This window comes from Malus sylvestris, chromosome 13, assembly GCF_916048215.2.
Source record: "Malus sylvestris chromosome 13, drMalSylv7.2, whole genome shotgun sequence".
In the NCBI taxonomy this organism is placed as follows: domain Eukaryota; kingdom Viridiplantae; phylum Streptophyta; class Magnoliopsida; order Rosales; family Rosaceae; genus Malus; species Malus sylvestris.
Window position 1 is genome coordinate 25276228 of NC_062272.1, and position 22702 is coordinate 25298929.

The following is a 22702-nucleotide window of genomic DNA, read 5'->3' on the forward strand; positions in this document are numbered from 1 at the left end:
GAACAAGCAGTGAGAAATATATGGTGGGTAGATTGGCTAGTAAGCTAAGTGTTTTGGGTTAATATTTGAAAATTGGGGTTAAATGAAGGAAAGTCCAAGGGTGCCAAATTAAAGGGGACTTGCCTGAAGCCCAACACCAAACCCAAAAGCCTTCTCAGCCAAATACAAGCCATGTGCTTACTATCGAAGTAATAAGCGATGGAGACAAACCTACTACCAGCCAAAAAACACTTTCTAGTGGCATTCCAAGTAAAAAGCTGATGACTCACTACCCTCCAAATGCTTTCGGGCAAGAACAAAGTTGTAGCAATCGAACTAATCTGCCTATAAAAGGAGGAAGAAGCCCCAGAGACAAGGACTCAACCAATCAAACAAACAAACATACAAACTCTGCTCTCAAGCTAGATTTGCATCCAAAAGTTGAAATCAACCCAGATTCAGTCCTTTTTAGCGACAAGCTATCTCTTGTCTAGATTTCCTTAGAAAACCTATCTTTCTCTAGTTAAAAGCTCTGCTATCTCCCTTAGTGGTGTAGTATCGATTCCCTTGTCTAAACTTGTTTACCATCCATCCCTTTTTAGCATATAAACCCCTTTTAATTCAAAGAGAAGTAATTGCAAGAGGTTCAACCTTGACAGACAAGGTGAAATCTTGCCCGACGCTTTTTGTTTGTTTTCTAAATTTGTAGATCTATTACTTAATGCATTCTCCAGTATGTATTCAAGTTATTTCCATCTACTTTCCTACTTTAAGATTTTTGTTTGCATCTGGATCTGGTTAGTTTAATAAATATGTCTTCATTAAAAGCAATCTAGGACTAAACAAATGACTTAAGAGGGTCTGGACTCCCTTCATTTAAACATACAAGACTATGAACTAAAAGTCCTTGTTTACAAGGCAAGAAAAAGAACTTAAAGTGAACTTAACCCATCCATGACAATCCCTTGATAACAAGAAGTCCGAGTAACTTGGGATGCAAGTAATCGACTAAACACACTCTTGTTCTACATCTGCTATACTGAGATAGCAGTGGCATGCCTAGCACTCAGTTAGTTTTGATTGTGAGCCTCAAGTCCTGTACCTAAGGCCCCACGAAGGCATCTTTCAGAACTAACTTTTTCCTCTTCTTGTAGCACATCAACAAGCAAGAGCCCGACTACACATCCAAAGTGCCAATCCCTTGGGGAGCTATGCTAAGGTCCGAGGACCCTTCTCCAGAGAAATCTTTGCCCGAACACCTAGCATCTTCTTTGGCGCGGGAAACTTTTGATCTTGTGCTTGTGTTGATATAGAGCATTTGGAAGGAACAATATAATTTGTATGGAAAGGAACATCTCTGTCCCCAATGGAGATTCATTGCAAAAATCAGTCCTGGCTTCAGGAGTATAAAAGATGGCATGGAAGGACTAAATGCAGCAGCAATGCTGCTACCGTGGTGAAATGGAATAAACTAGAGAATGGATGGCTGAAGTCTAACTTCGACGCAAGGCTTGCCCAGGCCCAGTGCGAGTTGGGCGACCTTCCGCGGCCCAAAAAAATTGAGGGCACCAAAATTATTTCAGATGGTATATTCATATATAATTTCATAAGAGTATAAATTTATAAAATTTGGTTAATTGACTAAGTTTAACTAGAACTAGTGGTTATGTGTTTATTTACTTTCAGGTGGTTATGTGTTTATCTCTGGTTTAAATCGCCATGTGTTTATTTACTTTCTAATTTTGTAATTCATGATGTTTAAAATTAACAAAGAGGTCTCGGGTTTAAAGCATTATGTGTGTTTTTTATTTTCCAGTTTTTGCAAATTTCTTTTCGTAAGAGTATAAATTTTTAAGGGTAAAAGACTATTTACTACCCTCATGTTTCGTGGTTTTCAACATTTAGTACATCAAGTTTTTTTCATCTCAGAGTCATACCTAAAGTGTAAATTTTGGGACAGCCTCATACATCCGTTAGTCAAACTGTTAAATGTGCTGTTAATTGTGACGTGGCGTCCATGTGGACAATGACTGAGCGCCACGTGTCAACCATGTTTTTTTTTCTTTTTCTTTTTTCTTCTTTCTTCTTTCTTCTTTTTTCTTCTTCTTCTTCTTCTTCCTCCGACTGCAACTTTTTTTTTCTTCCTCCTTCTCCTTCTTCCTTCCTCCTTCTTCCTTCCCCTTCTTCCCCTTCTTCATTCTTCTTCCTTCTCCCTTCTCCTTCTCCTTCTTCTTCCTCCGAATCTGGGGAAGTTTTTTTTTTTTTTCCTTCTTCCTCCTCCTTCCTCCTTCCTCCTTCCTTCTTCCTTCTCCTTCCTCCTTCTTCCTTCTTCCTTCCTCTTCTTCTTCTTCTTCCTCCGAATCTGCCCATATTCGATTTTTTATATTTTATTTTTTTCTTCTTCCTTCTTCTTCTTCTTCTTCCTTCCTCCTTCCTCCTTCCTCCTTCTTCCTTCTTCCTTCTTCCTTCCCCTTCTTCTCCTTCTTCCTTCTTCTTCCTTCTTCTTCCTCCGAATCTGAGGAAGATGAAGGTTTTTTTTTTTTTTTTTTGAGGAAGATGAAGAAGAAGGAAGAAGGAAGAAGGAGAAGAAGGGAAAGGAAGAAGGAAGAAGGAAGAAGGAAAAAAAGAAGGAAGAAGAAGGAGGAAGAAGAAGAAAGAAGAAAGAAAAAAAAAGCCGAATCTGGGCAGATTCGGAAGAAGAAGAAGAAGAAGAAGAAGAAGAGGAAGGAAGAAGGAGGAATGAGAAAGAAGAAGGAGAAAAAAAAAACTTCCCCAGATTTGGAGGAAGAAGAAGAAGAAGAAGGAGAAGGGGAAGGAAGAAGGAGGAAGAAGAAGAAAGAAGAAGAAAAAAAAAAACAAACCGAATCTGGGCAGATTCGGAGGAAGAAGAAGGAAGAAGGAAGAAGGAAGAAGAAGAAAAAAAAAAAAAAAACTTCCCCAGATTCGGAGGAAGAAGGAGAAGGAGAAAGGAGAAGGGAGAAGGAAGAAGAAGGAAGAAGGAGAAGAAGGGGAAAGGGAGAATGAGGAGGAAGAAAAAAAAAAGTTGCAGTCGGAAGAAGAAGAAGAAGAGGAGGAAGAAGAAGAAGAAGAAGAAAGAAGAAAGAAGAAAGAAAAAAGAAAAAAAAAAGAAAAAAAAAACGTGGCTGACACGTGGCGTCCAGTCATTGTCCACATGGGCGCCACGTCACAATTAACGGCAAATTTAACAGTTTGACTAACGGATGTATGAGACTGTCCCAAAATTTACACTTTAGGTATGACTCTAAGACAAAAAAAACTTGATGTACTAAATGTTGAAAACCATGAAACATTGGGGTAGTAAACAGTCTTTTACCCAATTTTTAATGTAAGAGTATAAATTTTTAAAATTTGGTTAAATGATCAAAAAGTTTAATCACAAGCAATGGTTTTTGTTGTAGAAAATTAATGAAAGGTCTTGAGTTTGAAATGCTATGTGCTTTTTGTTTTATTCTTTCCAATTTTTACCAATTTCTGTTTGGTTGTTAATTTCTTTTTAATTATTAGTTCGTAGTTATGTAGGTTGCAGTTTTTAGACATTCATTCCAATTCAAGTCCAACCTTTAACAAAGAGGAATGTATGGACAAAATTTTTAGACCAAATTTGCAAATCAAAATACATGTCACCAATAAGAAATAAGCACGTCAATCAATACTTACGGAATAATCCAATCATCAACAATCACATCATACATTTTACAAATTTGGTTTAAAAATTTGGTATCCTAGCATAAGCCTTCAAGAAATTAATGAATGCATGTCTCATCCATTGCCTATATATATCAATTAAAGACCCGAAAATATAATTATTTGTTTAGTTTCACATTGACAAGGTTAATAAGAAAAACACCTTACAAGTTATATAAAAACACTTTAAAAGTTCAGATAGATGGGAAACAAAACTCATCATCTATCTACTTGTAAGCTTGAGATTTTTTGGTTTCCTTCTTTCAATACAAAATTAATTAAATTTTTCGTGTTTAAATTATTGAGTTTGAAGTGCTTTTCTAAGTATAATTTTATCGAAGTCTCATTGAAGTTGTTGTGGGGGGGGGGTGTAGGTGTGGTGCTGCTAGATGAGGCAAGCCAATTCGTGGCGGCTATGGCGATGAAGTTGAACGACATTTCCTCGTTGTTGCAAGAAGAACTAGAGGTAGTGCGTGTGGGGGTTCTGTTGGTACGAGAAATCATTGCAGAAGCAGTGGAATTCAAGGGGATGCTACGATGGTTCCCGTGACTCTTAATAGCCATGAAGCTGGTGATACTTCTTCGATGGGCAATTTGGTAAATAACATGCGCCACTATTTGCGTTCCATACCTCAAACAAAATTGATCCGTACTCGAAGGGAAGCAAATAGAGTGGCTCACAGACTGGTGCTTTTGGGACTTAACTTAGATCAAAGGAGAGTGTGGTTTGAAGAACCTCCAAATGTAATTTTAGACCTCATTATGAAGGATAGCTTATCTTTGTAACTATGGTATGGGATGCTCTTTTTCCCTTCGACTAGGTTGAAATCCCTAGCAAGGTTTTTATCGAGGCCTATTAATTTGCACCCTATCCTCCCTATTTGTACGAATTCGAAATTTCTTATGAATGAATATCGTACTTGATCTAAGAAAAAATGTAAATCTTGGTATCGCCATTTTAGCCCTCTCATTTTATGCAGATATCGTTTGTAATAAAAATAATGAAATTTGCCTACTTTATTACATTATCCATTTTAAAATCCAGTGGTGTTTTCAAAGTTAAGTTGCCAGTTAAAATTGGATGGGAATAGGGCACAAATTATTCTTTAAAAGGTCTTTGGAGAATTTATCATCTGTCACCCAAATTTAACACTTAAAGCTCAAATATTTTCTAGGCTTATTTACAGCAAACATCCTCATAAACTCAATCTTTAGTCCACTTAAACCTTTATAACTCAAAACGTATCACTTAATCCCTTAAAAGTTAACTTTGTGTCCTACTTTTCCTCATTTGATTTGTTCACTAAAAATTTGGTTGAGTGATGTGACATGGCAAGTATGGTATTGATTGGCCGACCCTAGTTTTCTAGCACATTTGTCCAAATTTTTTTGGTTTGGCCCATTTACAAAAGTTACTCTCACACAACCTTTTCAAAGTATCAATGTATCTTATTGAGCGCTCATAAAAAATTAAGCACCCAAGTTAATAGAAGACAAATGAAAATATTTAGGAAATGAGGCAGAATAAATGTTCATACATAAAAACACTCAAAAGTCGCCAAAAGTTTACACAAAAATAAGAGGGGAGGGAAGGGGAGAGAATCCTACTCCCACAAAAAGGCCATCTAGTCTACAAAAGAAAAGGCCTATTGTGAAATAGTAATGATAGGTAGATTTGTAAACTTCGTGATGTGCCACCAACAAGAAGTAAGTACGTTAATTAATATTTAATTAATAATTCAATTATCAACAAACACGTTATATGGTTTACAAAATTTGGTCTAAACAGTTAGTTTCCCTAGCATTACCCATTGAAAAATGTTATTGTCGCTTTCATTTGTCAATAATTTTTTTTTATTTGAACTTAATTATTGTCTCTCTACACTGGACTAATAAAATCTCCCAAACTTTCAAATTTTCCCTTAACATAAATGAAAAGAAAAACTAATGCTAATGTTAACGCTCAAAATTGTAAGGTTAGCGAGCTTAATTAAATCACTCTAGGTGGGCTTAGGAAATGAGCTAGAATTAAATGGACTCAAAGATGTAAGTGGTTTACCCCTCAAAACTGGGCTACATCCACTGTGTTGCTCATAATATATTGATTTCAAGACTAAATAGCGTTCGGCTCATACATTCACTCTCTCTTCTTTTCGATTCGCCCGACCCCCATATTGGAGATCTTTACTCCTTTATACGGGCCTCTCCCTCTTAAGGCTTCTCAAATAGGCATTTAATGTGCCAACAACTTGCACTAGCTTATTGACACATGTCCACCTACTCGGCCAAGCTCTCGTCAATGAAGTGACGTTCTTGCAGCCGGGGTGGCACGCGCGTTTAGATCTAGGTGAATTAAACATCTAATAGGACATTGGTTACTCTTACTCGTCTCACCGAGCACCTTCTCAACTACCTTTACGTCTTACCCTAGACATCTGTTGTTGAATGCCAGTCGCCACATAATTAAAATGGCACCTGAATAGTTCTTTCCATGGAGACTCAAGTTGTAAAGTTGTCACTTTGCCCACGTTCCATGCATTCAGGCAACTCCTCTTTCATCTCAGTCGACTTAAGTGCTCGGGATGGCTCTCTTTAACCCCTTTAGGCCTTGGGCTCTTTGGTCTTTTCTTGGGCCTATGCCATTGGGTGAGCCTAAAAGTGCCCAACATTACCCACAACCCACCTATGAGCAACAACACGTTTTTATCTCTCTACACCCTCATCGTTTTTCTTTTCTTTTCTTTCTTTTCTGGCGATCCAAACCCTAACGCATGTAACCATTGCTACTCTCCTTCTCTCTTTCTTGTTCTTGAGTTTGACTTTTATCTATATATTAATTTGTTCTATGTACTAGATATCTCCCTCTATCGTTATGGTACAATTTGTAAATAGGTCTGGGAAGGAAAGTATTCTTGGTAAAACTAATGAAAAGGGCTTTAAAACTTTAAATTTTAACCAAAAGCAATGTAATAATTTTATTTAATGGTTATGACAAAACCCAATACCAAACTAGCCCAATAAAGCTGGCCCAAGTAAAAACAATTATCAAGCTTCCGAATTTACCCCTAACGTCCAAGTCTTGGCCCGTTTATTTAGTCTGTTTCCTTTATATCTTCTTCTCCATCAAACTCTGAAAATGGCGGAACAATATCTTCTTCTCCGTCCAAATACCAAACCCTACCTCAATCATCCTTCAACCACCCAAAGCCACCAAGATGCCGATATCACAAAGGTAACCATTTGCCATCCTTCATCTCTGATTTTATTGTTCAAAGAATTGGAATGAAAAGCTCAATATATTACTTATGCATGATTTCGCTATGTAGGACTTTGATTTTAGGCCATGGCTTCAGATTGGATGAACAAACAAACGGCGGAGATCTCGAGGTTTGCGGATTCAAGAATGATAAGGTAAAAAGAAAAATTCCATCCCTTCTTTCTTTTGTCGGTGCTGTAGCTTCATATTCACTTTTGACTTTGTCATGTAATCTCTGCGATGTTTGTGGCTGAGAGAATAAATGCAAAAATTATCAATGCTTCCATGATGTAAATTCATCCATGCTTATAATGAATCTGTTTGTGGTCTCTATGTATTTGTGCATCCATGTATTTTTATTTATTTTTTGGATATATGGGGGGATTGTATTTTTTTTTTTTTTTAATTTTTTTTTTATGAATTGGGAGTGTATGATTTCTCTTTTCTTCTTACGATTATTTTTTATGGTGTGATGACTTGATGGGTCTACCAAATCCAATCAAAACTTGAGCGATGATTTTCGAAAACAATAAATAAAAATTACAATACTCTCTATGATTTCTTTTTTACAAATTTCAGTGAGATGTTAGTTTTTATCTCAAATTTCAGTCCATTGAAGTTGAAATTGATTGCGAAGTTGTCAAATGCATATTTCAGGCTGTTTGACTCCAACATGCTCATCAGCAACACCACGGCGGTGATATGCTTGGATGATTACCATTCCCTAGACATGACATGGAGGAAGGAGAAAGAAGTGACGATGCTAGACCCAAGAGCTACCGACTTCGATCTTATGTATAAGCAGATGAAGGCAATCAAGGAAGGGAAGGCTGTTGAGAAGCCTATTTACACAATGTTTCTGGTCGCTTGGATCCTCCTGAGCTCATCAAGTTCCCCCAAGATTCTTGTCATTGAAGGTTTACGTGCAATGTAAGTGCATGTCTACTTAATTACTCATCTTAATCACTTGCATTAACTAATTAATCACTACTTTATTATTTTTCCTCACTACACATTCATGAAATCCTGGACTTGTTCTTAATTAGAATCTTTCTTCTAAAGCGATATTTTTACCCTTAATTCATCTAAACCGATTTCGTAAAATTGCACTTAATATTATTTTTTAGATGAGAGTATCCACGTAATTTAGCGAGAGTAAAACAAATCTTCTTTTATATTTTGGATGAGGTACTCATTAATTGATAAATCCACATATGCTAACCCAGTGTTCTTTGTTCAATTCTTAATTGTTTTTATGTATCAGCTGCATGCTGCAATCATTGAACTGGATACCAAGATCTAGAATGATAACTCATTGACCAAAAAATGATGAAGATTATAACTCTAGTTGGCCACTTGCGTTGCATATAATCCTTTTAAAGATGTAGTACGTACATTTATTTACTAAACCGAAATCAATTGGATGTAAACCATGTTTTGGTGTCTCTTTATTGACTTCTTAGTGTCTCTTGGGTTCTGAGTTTGATTAAGACTTTGTAATCAATTCCATGTGTGTAAGTTTATATTCACTATGTTGTTCGTAATCATAGGTATACTAGGCTAAATTGATAGTTTCTTAATGTTCTGGATGTGAAAATTTTTGTTTATGGGTATTTGAAGTTTTTCATTGCAGTTGGGTGTTATGAGAGCAAAGAAGAAGTTGCCAAGAGAGAGGAGGTTATTCCGCGTATTGATATGATATTAACTAGCACTCAAATTAACCCTCTTTTTATCAATTGTAGTAAGTATGTAAGTAGGGATCGTTCTAGGCCGAGGATTAGGAGGGATTGCAAAATCACTTGAAAACTGACTCAAATACGTAAAAACAAGTTTAAAACACTAAACTAAACTCAAAGAATGCAAAACTAAACTTTAAAATACCAAAACAAACCAAAAGACTCAAAACAGCCTAAAAACCACTTTCTGGGCAGTTTTGGACACTAAGCACCAAATTGGACGAATTTGGGTTTTAACTTGAATCAAAACACTTAAAAACACAGAGTAAAACACTTACTAACTAATTTAACACTTTAAAACAAAGGGGGAATTGGTTTGGACGAATTTAAAACAAGACATAAACTTTGTAAAACAAAACAGTTTTGAAAACGAATTTGGTTTAAATGGATGAATGGAAGGCTAGCTAAGGGGTTCATCTCCACACATGTTATACTTGCATTCAAAACGATTTCCAATTGCTTTTCAATAAACCATGAATTCTCAATGCCCCAAGTTAATTAGGTCCGCTTAAATTAACCTTCAGATTTTCCTAACGTTATTGAATTGGATGATTGCATACGACAACTCAAAACATTCCCCACAAGTCCCCTACATGATTGCATAATAGAGATACAAGCAAGAATCATTAAGTTCTATGAAAACCATAAGCATTGACGAAGCACTTGTTACTATGATTGCATGAAACTTATGCCAAGAATTTACTTAACGCGATTGAGATCATCAACCTTTACCACTTGTGAATATAAGTCCATAACGATTAGGTGAAATTTCCTTATATCCTAGCATTCAATTTATGCATGATAATTAAGCGTGCACTCTCAACCAACACACACAAATCAATGTAATTCACATAGATAAGTAAATTGAATTCACAACTTATGAAACGCAATTAGAAGTAATCAAATCATATCGCAAGCATAAACATGAATTTCGAATCCCCCCTAGCCAAGGGGGGGTTTAGTTCCTCATAAGCATAAAACAAAGAGTAATAAGTTTAAACATTGAAATCAAAGGGAAGGAAACACCTAAAACTTCCAGCCACTTGAACTTGCACGGCATGAACTTCCAAGGCTCTTTCTCCTCCTCCTTGCTGCGGCAAAGGACTTTAGGGACAGGTTGGGACTTATATGTATGGGTGGATGAGTATGGACTAAGGTAGAAGTGTTTAGGAAGGGTGGGGGGTGCGGCAAGGTCAGATTGTATGGTGAATGGGAGTGAATTGGTGCGGCAAAGGGTTCTTGTGAATTTATGGAGTGAATTGTGAATTATGGTGAGTGGTGAATGTGAAGGGGTGTGGCACACCTATTTATAGGGCCCTAAAACCCTAGGTGAATCAGATTAGGCCTTCTAGAAAGTCAAATCCATCAGGAAAGAGGTTAAACAATCAGATTTTGCAAGGGAAAATGGGTCCTAGGTGCGGCAGGTTTGTAGGATAAAGGATAGGGCTTCTAGAATGCCTTGCAAGGCAAGGAACTAGGGCATCTAGAAGCTAGGGTGCGGCACCAATGTAGGGATTAGGGATAGGGCTTCTAGAAAGCCCCAAAACTGATAGGAATTGTAGAAACTCACGGCAAGGAGGGGAATTCTTCTAGAAACTTTTCATTTGTGTCCTACAACACTTAGGAGTCCTTCTAGCATTAGGAAAACATGTCTCAATCCTCTCTTGACTTGGAATTCTTCTCCTACTTCATCTTGGAAACCTTTCCTTCTCGGACTTGGAAATCTTCTTTGTTGCTGAAACTTGAGGCCATTTGGATTTAACTTTCCTACTTTGAGTAGGAAACCTTATTCGAGTAGGAATCTTCATTCTTCTAGGAATCCACCTTCAACTAGGAATCCCTCGTTGATTAGGAATCCTTTGTTGATTAGGATTTCATCTTTAATTAGGCGCTTTCCTACTTCGACTAGGAAACCTTGTTCAAGTAGGAAACATCATCTTCGACTCTTCAATTTCGTCCATCCTCTTGGCTCCAAGCATATGATGTCCATTCCAAGCTCTAATTTGCTCCAAAAGGCTCCAAAATGCATCATTTCGCATACTTTGCCCTTAGAACCTGAAAATACATAAAACTAGCTTAAAAGAGTACTTTAACTAAGGAAAAACAACGTAAATGCACAAGAACAAGCTAACTAAGGCACATAAATATGCTCCTATCAAATTCCTCCACACTTAGCTTTTGCTAATCCTCGAGCAAAACAAAATGAAACAAAGTAAACAAAACGAAATAAAACAAGTAAAACACAACCTAAACCTTCCAACAATCGCCTCAGGGATTTCCAATGCACATGACATGTTAAAAATCATCATTCCCACAGATTTTAGCCATCTTTACGCTTAAGCACATACTTAATCATAGTCACTACTTACTAGTTCTCATTTAACCAATTAAAACAATGTTTTGAATGTAGTAACATGCCTTAGAGAATTTCCTCAATTCCTTACTAGATATGCACTCAATTTTCACACAGATTTTCTGACTACACACCCTATACTAGCTATATGTGAGAAGATTGATGTAAATATGAAAACGAACGCTCACATATATGTATAACAAAGAAAGCACTTTTCGGAGTTAATAAACATGTTTATCAATATGATCTCATGAATGGAATGCTACTACTTAGATGCGAGAACCAGTGACACCATATGCACATACCAAACTCAAACTCCACAAATTGAAACACACAACACTCAAGATTAAAGTCAAGGGTTGTAACGGGGCTAGGGGAGTTGGCTAACAACGAAAGGATAGGGAAAACAAACGTTCTTATAGCAATAGTAAGCAAAACAATGAAATCGTACTCAGAATTCCCATTAGCATGCAGAAATTAACTTTTAAACACAAAGGGAAGATTCAACAACAATTAGGGCCGAATTCAACTTTTTGGACCCTTTCTTCAACAATCAATACTTTAGAACTCTTTTTCACATCTTTTCAACTCCTTTGCATTCTTTTCACAACATTTTTATTTTCCTTTTTATTTTCCACGAAATTTTTCTTTTTCTTTTCCTTTTCGTGCCTCATTCAAGACTTTGGCACACCCACAACAAAACTCACTTCCCCCACACTTGTTTTCTGCCAACAATGACCAAAAGGAATTAATTTTGAGTCATTTATTACTATGCTTCAAGAACAAAGGTATGGATGGTCCTAATCTAGGCTAGGTGAGGATAATGTGGGTTAACGAAGAAAACATAGGCTAAACAAGGCTCAACGGGGTTAAAAACCTACAAAACAAATGAACATGGGGATGAAGGCTTTTTGGCCATGGTGGACACTACACAACTTAATCTTGAATATGTGTTATGCAAATCAATGACATGTTTTGAATGAAATGGGCATGAGTTCTAGTGTTTGGTTCTAAGTGATGAAACGCCTTCTAAGTAGCAACCAAGCAAAGAATAATGAGATCATGCAACGACTTTAGAAAACAAAGAATGCACAGATTTTAACTCTCCAAATAAACGTTTAGGCTCAAGTCTCACAAGGTTGTAGCGTTAGTTGAGTTCCTTCCTTCAAGCATGTTACAAAAACAGATTTTACCTTTATGATTACATGTGAATTCATAAGTTATAACCACAACCAAGCATACACAAAGAGTAAATCAAACTTTCATCCATGTGTATAACTCTCTTTAACAGTCATGCAATTACAAACCGAATCCTCATCATTGTGTTGGAAGGTACCCTAAGACACAAACAAACACACAAAAATGACTCTTTTTGGGTTTTTAAAACAAATTTTTCAAATTTTTTTATGGGATTTTCGAATTTTTGACTCAAAATACACTAAAACACACCAAAATAGCTTAAAAAGGCTTAAAAACAGCAAGAAACAACATTAGAAATCATGAGTGAGAAAACCCTACGAATTTGCAAGAAAACACTTTGGTTACCCCCCCACACTTAAATCAAACATTGTCCTCAATGTTTCAAGCATAAACTAACACAATTAACAAACGAACAAATAAACAGCAACTAACACACTAATCATGGCAGAAACGAAATAAAAGACAAAGAGAAGAGTTTAGGAACGCAAATATAGAATTCGAGTGCTCTCTATGTCTTCCTTTGTTGAATGCATGGGTTGCCTCCCAAGTAGCGCTTGCTTTAACGTCGTACAGCCAGACGAAGACCTCATTCACTCCTTACTAGGGCTCACGGCATCCAAGGGTATGTCATCCACGGCATGCTCCACAAAGGTGTCATAATAGGGCTTCAAACGATGCCCGTTCACCTTGAATTCTTGTCCCGTTTTCAAGCTTTGGATTTTGACTGCACCATGAACAAAAACATTAGTAATAACAAACGGTCCAATCCACTTAGAACGTAACTTACCGGGAAACAAACGTAAACGGGAATTGAACAATAGCACTTTCTGTCCAATTGAGAATGATTTCCCACGGATCATGTTGTCATGGAAAGCTTTGGTCTTTTGCTTGTAAATGCTTGCATTATCGTACGCCTCATGCCGTATCTCATCAAGCTCATTCAATTGCAATCTCCTTTGATTTTCCGCTTCATCGAGGTTCATGTTAAACTTCTTGATGGCCTAAAGTGCTTTGTGCTCCAATTCAACGGGAAGATGGCACGCCTTGCCATAGACAAGTCGAAAGGGAGACATCCCAATGGGGGTTTTGTACGCCATACGATATGCCCAAAGTGCATCATCTAACCGTAAGCTCCAATCCTTCCTTGTTGGCCCAACGGTCTTCTCAAGTATTTGCTTGATCTCTCGGTTGGAAACCTCGGCTTGGCCATTCATTTGAGGATGGTAAGGTGTAGAAACCTTATGGGTGACACTGTATTTTCTCAATAACGCTTCAATGGTCCGATTGCAAAAGTGTGACCCTCCATCACTAATGATCACTCGTGGCATTCCGAACCTTGCAAAAATGTTAGTTCTAATAAAATCTGCAACCACTTTAGAATCATTAGTCCGGGTGGCCTTGACTTCCACCAATTTCGACACATAATCAACCGCAAGCAAAATATACATGAAACCATACGATGAAGGGAAGGGACCCATAAAATCAATACCCCAAACATAAAAAATTTCAACATTTAGGATAGAAACCTGCGGCATTTGGTCCCTTGCACTAATTCCACCCATTCGTTGGCATTTATCACATGTTAAGCAAAAAGTTTTCGCATTTTTAAAAATACTAGGCCAATAGAATCCACTTTGTAACACCTTGAGGGCTGTGCGTTGTGTGCCAAAGTGTCCTCCACATGCATATGTGTGACAAAAACTCAAAATTGAATGACATTCAGAATCGTGCACACAACGACGTATAATCTGATCGGGGCAAAATTTCCATAAGTACGGATCATCCCACACATAAAACCGTGCATCATGCCTAAGTTTATCACGTTGGTGCCTAGTGAACTCACTTGGAATACGTTTTGACACCAAAAAATTAACAATATCGGCATACCAAGGTGCACTAACCTGGACAACAATTGTTCATCGGGGAATGTCTCGGCAATGGGTAGGGCCTCTTCATTGTGCACCATTCGGCTTAGGTGGTCAGCCACCACGTTTTCACTTCCCTTCTTGTCCCGAATCTCTATGTCGAACTCTTGAAGTAGCAACATCCATCGAATTAGTCGTGGCTTAGCCTCCTTTTTGGTGAGCAAGTACTTCAGAGATGCATGATCAGTGAAAACAATTACTTTAGTACCAATTAGATATGATCGAAATTTATCTAAAGCAAAGACAACGGCAAGAAGTTCTTTTTCCGTAGTGGAGTAGTTCAATTGTGCATCATTCAACGTCCGTGAGGCGTAGTAGATGACATGCGGCCTCTTGTCCTTTCTTTGTCCTAAAACAGCTCCTAAAGCATAGTCGAACGCATCACACATGAGCTCGAAAGGTAAACTCCAATCCGGTGGAACAATGATGGGTGCCGTGGTCAACAACTCCTTAAGTTGGTTGAATGATGCCGTGCACTCCTTGGCGAATTCAAACGTCACGTCTTTTTGTAGGAGACGGCAAAGAGGTTGTGCAACCTTTGAGAAATCCTTGATAAACCTACGATAGAAACCTGCATGGCCAAGGAAAGAACAAACCTCTCTAACCGAAGTTGGAGAGGGTAAGTGACGTACAAGATCTATTTTCGACTTATCAACCTCAATACCGTTTTCAGAGACTATATGACCTAAAACTATGCCTTGTTTAACCATGAAATGGCATTTTTCCCAATTAAGAACAAGGTTAGTTTCAACGCAACGTTTTAAGATTAAACTAAGATTATGCAAGCAACCATCAAAAGAATCACCAAACACGCTAAAATCATCCATAAACACTTCAATGATTTTCTCAACATAATCAGAAAATATGCTCATCATGCATCTTTGAAATGTAGCAGGTGCATTACATAAACCAAAAGGCATGCGACGATATGCAAAAGTACCAAAGGGGCATGTAAAAGTGGTTTTTTCTTGATCTTCGGGTGTTATGACAATTTGATTATAACCAGAATAACCATCAAGAAAACAATAGAAAGCATAACCGGCTAACCTTTCAAGCATTTGGTCGATGAACGGCAATGGGAAGTGATCCTTCCTTGTTGCGGCGTTTAGCTTCCTATAATCGATGCACACCCTCCAACCGGTTTGAATGCGTTGAGGAACAAGTTCATTCTCGGCATTTGCAACCACAGTCACTACAGATTTCTTCAGAACGCATTGAACGGGTGAGACCCACTTGCTATCCGAGATGGGATAGATTACTCCACAATCCAAAAGCTTGATTACCTCCTTTTTCACCACTTCCATCATCAGAGGGTTGAGACGGCGTTGAGCCTCTCGGGATGTTTTGGACCCCTCCTCTAGAAGTATGCGATGCATGCATGTAGTAGGGCTAATTCCCTTGATGTCGGCCAATGTCCATCCAATTGCCGTTTTGTACTCCTTAAGCACTCGCACCAATTTGCTCTCTTCTTGTGCCGTGAGTGAGGATGAAATAATGACGGGCAACGTGTCATCCTCGCCCAAGAAAACGTACTTCAAATGACTAGGCAACGACTTAAGTTCAAGTGTAGGTGGCTGCACAACTGAGGGAAGCATTTTATTAGCCGAAACTGAACTTAAAATAGGGTCCGAATACTTACCCGATTGTGATGGTAATGACTCGAGGGCAGCCACCATCTCAATGACCTCATCATTAGGGGGCACGGCAAAAGAATGACCATGCATGATGTGGGTTCCCATGGTTGTGGTTTCAATGTTTTGCTTGTTCATGCCTTGCGCAATGACCAATTCAAGTGCATCGTCGTACAATTTGTCAAAATGGTCCTGCGACAAAGAGTCAATTACATCAATAGCAAAACATGAATGATTCTCACTAGGGTACTTCATAGAATCAGAAAGATTAAAATTAATAACTTCCCCATCAAATTCCATCGTCAACGTGCCATTATAGACGTCAATCTTTGTCCGAGCAGTTTTCATGAATGGCCTTCCAAGGAGGATGGGCAATGAAGGGGCATGGTCCGATTCATCCATCTCAAGTTCGTAGAAGTCCGCCGGGAAGATTAAATGATTAACCTGCACTAACACATCTTCCAAAACTCCCTTTGGATAGGCATTAGATCTATCGGCTAATTGTATGATCACACCATCGTTTTTCAACGCTTCTAGGTTCATAGATGCATAAATTGAATATGGCATGACATTTATAGATGCACCTAGGTCTAACATGGCAGATTCAAACCTAGAATTACCAATAACACACGGAATTGTAAAACTACCCGGATCTTTGCATTTCGGGGGCAGCTTGCGTTGTAAGATGGCTGAGACGTTTTCACCTACTTTGACCACTTCCTTGGTCGAAATCCTCCTCCTATTGGTGCAAAGTTCCTTCAAGAACTTGGCGTACCTCGGGACTTGCTTGATTGCGTCCAAAAGGGGGATATTGACTTGAACTTTCCGAAACGTCTCCAAAATGTCCTTTTCCGCTTCTTCTTTCTTTGTTTGCTTAAACCTACTAGGAAAAGGAACATTCGCAGGAAAATCATTAGTAGGAACTGAACTTGACACGTTTTTACCTTTATTGGACGAATTGGACGAATTGGGGTCACTTGGAACTTGCGGCAAGGTTGGTTCCACCTTGGCCGTGAGTGGCCTTTGCTCCTCCTCTTCAATTCTCAACTCGTCCTCCTCGTTGGAACGTGACTTGGATGGTTTGAGGTCAGATCCAACTTGCTTTCCACTTCGCAAATGCATAGCTTTTGCAGATTCGAATCCACCTTTCGGATTGACCACCGTTGAGCTAGGCAACCTTCCTTGCTCACGAAATTGCCCCATGAACTCGGCAATTTGTCCCACTTGCTTCTCCAAGTTGTCCACCTTCTTGTCTTGGATTTGCCTCTCTTTGTTTTGAGTTTGGACTTCCTGCGTCAAAGTAGTAAGTAATTGAAATTTTTTATCATTATCACTTGAATTACCTACATTGCTTTGGGCAGGTTGTGCTTGGGCTTGTGGTGGTGCCAACGGCTTTTGATAGAAACCCAGGGGTTGTTGCCTAAATCCGCTTTGTTGTTGGCCTTGTTGGGGGTCTCGCCATTTGAAATTCGGATGATCACGCCAACCGGGATTGTAAGTATTGGAAAATGGATCACCACGTGATTGGTATTGGTTGCCATATCCCACGGCATTGAGTGTCTCCCACCCTCCATTCTCGATCAATTGTGGGCACTTGTCCGTAGGGTGTCCTTGCATGGAGCATACACCACAAGAGGCTACGGTTTTGACTTTTGGACATTCCACCACCTGAGAAAGCAACGTAGTAAGGTTAGCCATTTGATTTTGAAGTTCGGTTATGGCACTTACCTCATTGACTTGATGTTGTCGTGACATGCTCCTTTGTCCAACACCTTCGTATTGTTGAGCGTTCAACGCTCGATTAGCAATCAACATCTTTGCAGCCATAGGGGTCTTGTCCACCAATGCTCCTCCCGCTAAGGCATCTAGCATTTGACGTTCAATTGGTAGAAGTCCCTCGTAGAAGTATTGTAGAAGTAGTTCATCCTTCATTTGATGCTGTGGACATGAAGCAACAAGAGATTTAAAACGTTCATAATAAGTAGGAAATGATTCACCTTCATCTTGTTGAATGCCACTTATCCTTTTGCGTAGGAGGATGACTCGAGAAGTTGGGAAAAACTTCTCCAAGAAAGCTCGTTTCATGCTCTCCCATGATGTGACAGTTCCGGGAGCCAATTCGTACAACCAATCTTTCGCCTTCTCTAGGAGAGAAAAGGGAAAGGCCTTCATCTTCAAGATGCTCTCATCCACGTTCACCGGAGTCATGCTTGAGCAAACGACTTCAAACTCCTTCAAGTGCTTGTTCGGATCTTCCATGGACAGCCCATGGTACTTTGGAATGTGATGTAACAAGCTTGACTTCAATTCGAACTCGGCAGTTTTGTCTGGAGCCGCCCTAGGGTATTGAATACATAGAGGTGCGGCATTATCCAATCCCGAAGCGGAAAGCTCCTTGATCGTTCGGTTGTCCACTGCCATGTCTTCCACTTCCTCTTCAAATTCAGAAACGGACTCGGATCTTGCACTTGATTCACTACGTTCCGGGTTCTTCCTCTTTCGTCTCAACTCACGCTCAAAATCGTCGTCAAAGTCTAAAATATGTTCGTGAACCGGATTAGAACTCCGAGTCATAAACAAGTACCTAAAACAAGAAACAAAATAACATAAGAATCTGATCTAATAAGAAAAACGAAAATAACAATCCAAGGGATTAGCAAAGTTGCTAATCCCCGGCAACGGCGCCAAAATTTGATATGATATTAACTAGCACTCAAATTAACCCTCTTTTTATCAATTGTAGTAAGTATGTAAGTAGGGATCGTTCTAGGCCGGGGATTATGAGGGATTGCAAAATCACTTGAAAACTGACTCAAATACGTAAAAACAAGTTTAAAACACTAAACTAAACTCAAAGAATGCAAAACTAAACTTTAAAATACCAAAACAAACAAAAAGACTCAAAACAGCCTAAAAACCACTTTCTGGGCAGTTTTGGACACTAAGCACCAAATTGGACGAATTTGGGTTTTAACTTGAATCAAAACACTTAAAAACACAGAGTAAAACACTTACTAACTAATTTGACACTTTAAAACAAAGGGGGAATTGGTTTGGACGAATTTAAAACAAGACATAAACTTTGTAAAACAAAACAGTTTTGAAAACGAATTTGGTTTAAATGGATGAATGGAAGGCTAGCTAAGGGGTTCATCTCCACACATGTTATACTTGCATTCAAAACGATTTCCAATTGCTTTTCAATAAACCATGAATTCTCAATGCCCCAAGTTAATTAGGTCCGCTTAAATTAACCTTCAGATTTTCCTAACGTTATTGAATTGGATGATTGCATACGACAACTCAAAACATTCCCCACAAGTCCCCTACATGATTGCATAATAGAGATACAAGCAAGAATCATTAAGTTCTATGAAAACCATAAGCATTGACGAAGCACTTGTTACTATGATTGCATGAAACTTATGCCAAGAATTTACTTAACGCGATTGAGATCATCAACCTTTACCACTTGTGAATATAAGTCCATAACGATTAGGTGAAATTTCCTTATATCCTAGCATTCAATTTATGCATGATAATTAAGCGTGCACTCTCAACCAACACACACAAATCAATGTAATTCACATAGATAAGTAAATTGAATTCACAACTTATGAAACGCAATTAGAAGTAATCAAATCATATCGCAAGCATAAACATGTATTTCGAATCCTCCCTAGCCAAGGGGGGGTTTAGTTCCTCATAAGCATAAAACAAAGAGTAATAAGTTTAAACATTGAAATCAAAGGGAAGGAAACACCTAAAACTTCCAGCCACTTGAACTTGCACGGCATGAACTTCCAAGGCTCCTTCTCCTCCTCCTTGCTGCGGCAAAGGACTTTAGGGACATGTTGGGACTTATATGTATGGGTGGATGAGTATGGACTAAGGTAGAAGTGTTTAGGAAGGGTGGGGGGTGCGGCAAGGTCAGATTGTATGGTGAATGGGAGTGAATTGGTGCGGCAAAGGGTTCTTGTGAATTTCTGGAGTGAATTGTGAATTGTGGTGAGTGGTGAATGCGAAGGGGTGCGGCACACCTATTTATAGGGCCCTAAAACCCTAGGTGAATCAGATTAGGCCTTCTAGAAAGTCAAATCCATCAGGAAAGAGGTTAAACAATCAGATTTTGCAAGGGAAAAGGGGTCCTAGGTGCGGCAGGTTTGTAGGATAAAGGATAGGGCTTCTAGAATGCCTTGCAAGGCAAGGAACTAGGGCATCTAGAAGCTAGGGTGCGGCACCAATGTAGGGATTAGGGATAGGGCTTCTAGAAAGCCCCAAAACTGATAGGAATTGTAGAAACTCACGGCAAGGAGGGGAATTCTTCTAGAAACTTCTCATTTGTGTCCTACAACACTTAGGAGTCCTTCTAGCATTAGGAAAACATGTCTCAATCCTCTCTTGACTTGGAATTCTTCTCCTACTTCATCTTGGAAACCTTTCCTTCTCGGACTTGGAAATCTTCTTTGTTGCTGAAACTTGAGGCCATTTGGATTTAACTTTCCTACTTTGAGTAGGAAACCTTATTCGAGTAGGAATCTTCATTCTTCTAGGAATCCACCATCAACTAGGAATCCCTCGTTGATTAGGAATCCTTTGTTGATTAGGATTTCATCTTTAATTAGGCGCTTTCCTACTTCGACTAGGAAACCTTGTTCAAGTAGGAAACATCATCTTCGACTCTTCAATTTCGTCCATCCTCTTGGCTCCAAGCATATGATGTCCATTCCAAGCTCTAATTTGCTCCAAAAGGCTCCAAAATGCATCCTTTCACATACTTTGCCCTTATAACCTGAAAATACATAAAACTAGCTTAAAAGAGTACTTTAACTAAGGAAAAACAACGTAAATGCACAAGAACAAGCTAACTAAGGCGCATAAATATGCTCCTATCACGTATCAAGCAGGTGCCTTTTTCAAAAGGATGAGAAGCATGTATATATATATAATAACATATGCAAATAAAATTGCAACTTGGACTGCTAAGGTTTAGCCTTCAAACAAAATTACAGATGTGGTGCATCCAAGTTCAGAAAATCAATAGTCAGTTTTAGAAAAAATTTATCCATTTTCAGTTTCAAAAATAGCATACTCGTTTTCAATTTCATAAATAGTATACATGTGTTGAGTTTCATAAATAGTCAGTTTTATAAATAGCGTACCTGTGTTGAGTTTTATAAATAATCAGTTTCAGAAATAGTGTACTCGTGTTGAGTTTCATAAATAGTTAGTTCCAGAAATAGTTTAGTACCTGTGTTTAGTTTTAGAAATAGTGATAGCACCAGCGTTCAGCTTGAGAAATAGTGATAGTACATGTGTTCAATTCGAGAAATAGTTATGTTTAGTTTAAGACATAGTGATAATACCAATGCTTATTTTAAGAAATAGTGATAGTACCCGTGTTCAATTTCAGAAATAGTCAGTGTTTAGTTTCAGAAATAGTATGGTACCCGTGTTCAATTTCAGAAATAGTTAGTTTAAAAAAATAATGAGGGTAGGAGAGAGGGTGTGTGTATATTTAAGAAATAGTCAGTGTTTAGTTTATAAATAATTTATATGTGAAATTTATATTAATCTTACTTTGATTCTATAAATATTTCAATAAGCATTTCAACATGATTTTGTTTTTGAATCTTCCTCAATCTAAATCCTTCTCAATTCAATTTCTCTAATTTGTTTACTAGTTTATAAGTTAGTAAATAAGCAATTATTCTTTCTCATTTTACTTCCTTTAATTTCATTTACAAATTTTTATGCACACCATAAATGTAGTTGAAGCTCCTAAGCTCCATCACCCAAAAATAAAAAGACATAACTTGGCCCAATTTCCCTATCGAGATTTAATCAATTTAATTTTAATTATATATGATTGTCACTTGGTATTATGGTCTAGTAATATTTCTCTTCACTTGTAAGTGACAGGTCTTAGGTTTAATTCTCATCAAATGCGAATTTGAACCACATTATTGCTAGCCCATTGTGAAGTTTAGCCTACTTTCCCACCCCTTTAGTGTAAAAATATTGTTTGTTAATATATATATATATATATATATATATATATATATATATATTAAAATATATATATATATATATATATATATATATATATATATATATATATATATGATTAATGTTCTGCAAGTAAAAGAGTATATGGCTATGGGAAACAAATGAGGAATATGTTGAGTGGGTTCTAAATTTAATTACTAGAAGATAGCATATAGGATGGGAAGGAAGGAAGAACTTCTCACATAACATGGATTCAAACCAAAAACGGACCTTAAAGGGAGGAGATACAAAAGGAAGCAATTTGTGCCGTGCTAAAAAATACTTGACAAACCTCTGCTATACGCCACACACTTTTCTCTATCGGTTTCGATTTTGAGACTGAACCAAAATAATCTACACTATTTATGAAATTGAACCAAAATAACTCATACTATTTTTAAAAATGAAAGAAAACACGTAGTTAATGAACCAATTTTTTATATAGATAGTGCAAAAACACATTATTTCTAGAATTGAACTATTTCTTTATTATGACTTTCCAATTTTAACATTAACAACAAGCATTTGATCGTTTAATCTTTGCTATGCTCTCTCCCCTGTTTCTTCATGACACGACGGCGATCTCCTTTCAAAGAAGGAGAGGAGAGTAGAGGAGATGAGAAGATATGAGAAGATATGAGAAGAGAGATAGTTGTCTTGTCAACGAACATTCAAATACTGCTGCCACTGTTACCTGGGATCCACGTTGGCCCAAAATGAATTGCAGGACCACCGCAAAATCATAAAAAAAGGTATAAAACAAACGTTTGATTTGGACCAATAACACAAATTTCTTGGCGAAACCAAACCCAATTACCATATTTATTATTGTGATACTTGTTGAAAAATTAAAGAGTGTTACTTAATTC

At 37.9% G+C, this 22702-nt stretch overlaps 1 protein-coding gene across 2 annotated transcripts; it reads left to right on the plus strand.

The window, feature by feature from the left end:
• Positions 1-6773: 6773 nt before the first annotated feature.
• LOC126596005 (phosphoribulokinase, chloroplastic-like) lies at positions 6774-20831 on the plus strand. Of its 2 annotated transcripts, XM_050262429.1 has the most exons (5): positions 6774-6916; positions 7011-7095; positions 7598-7870; positions 8574-8626; positions 20681-20831. In XM_050262429.1, the coding sequence occupies exons 2-4, from the start codon at positions 7028-7030 to the stop codon at positions 8584-8586; spliced, it is 354 nt and encodes a 117-aa protein (XP_050118386.1). In that variant the 5' UTR covers positions 6774-6916; positions 7011-7027; the 3' UTR covers positions 8587-8626; positions 20681-20831. The 2 variants fall into 2 exon arrangements, with proteins under 2 accessions (XP_050118386.1, XP_050118385.1); XM_050262428.1 differs by lacking the exons at positions 8574-8626; positions 20681-20831 and adding an exon at positions 8205-8395.
• The last annotated feature ends 1871 nt before the right edge of the window (positions 20832-22702 follow it).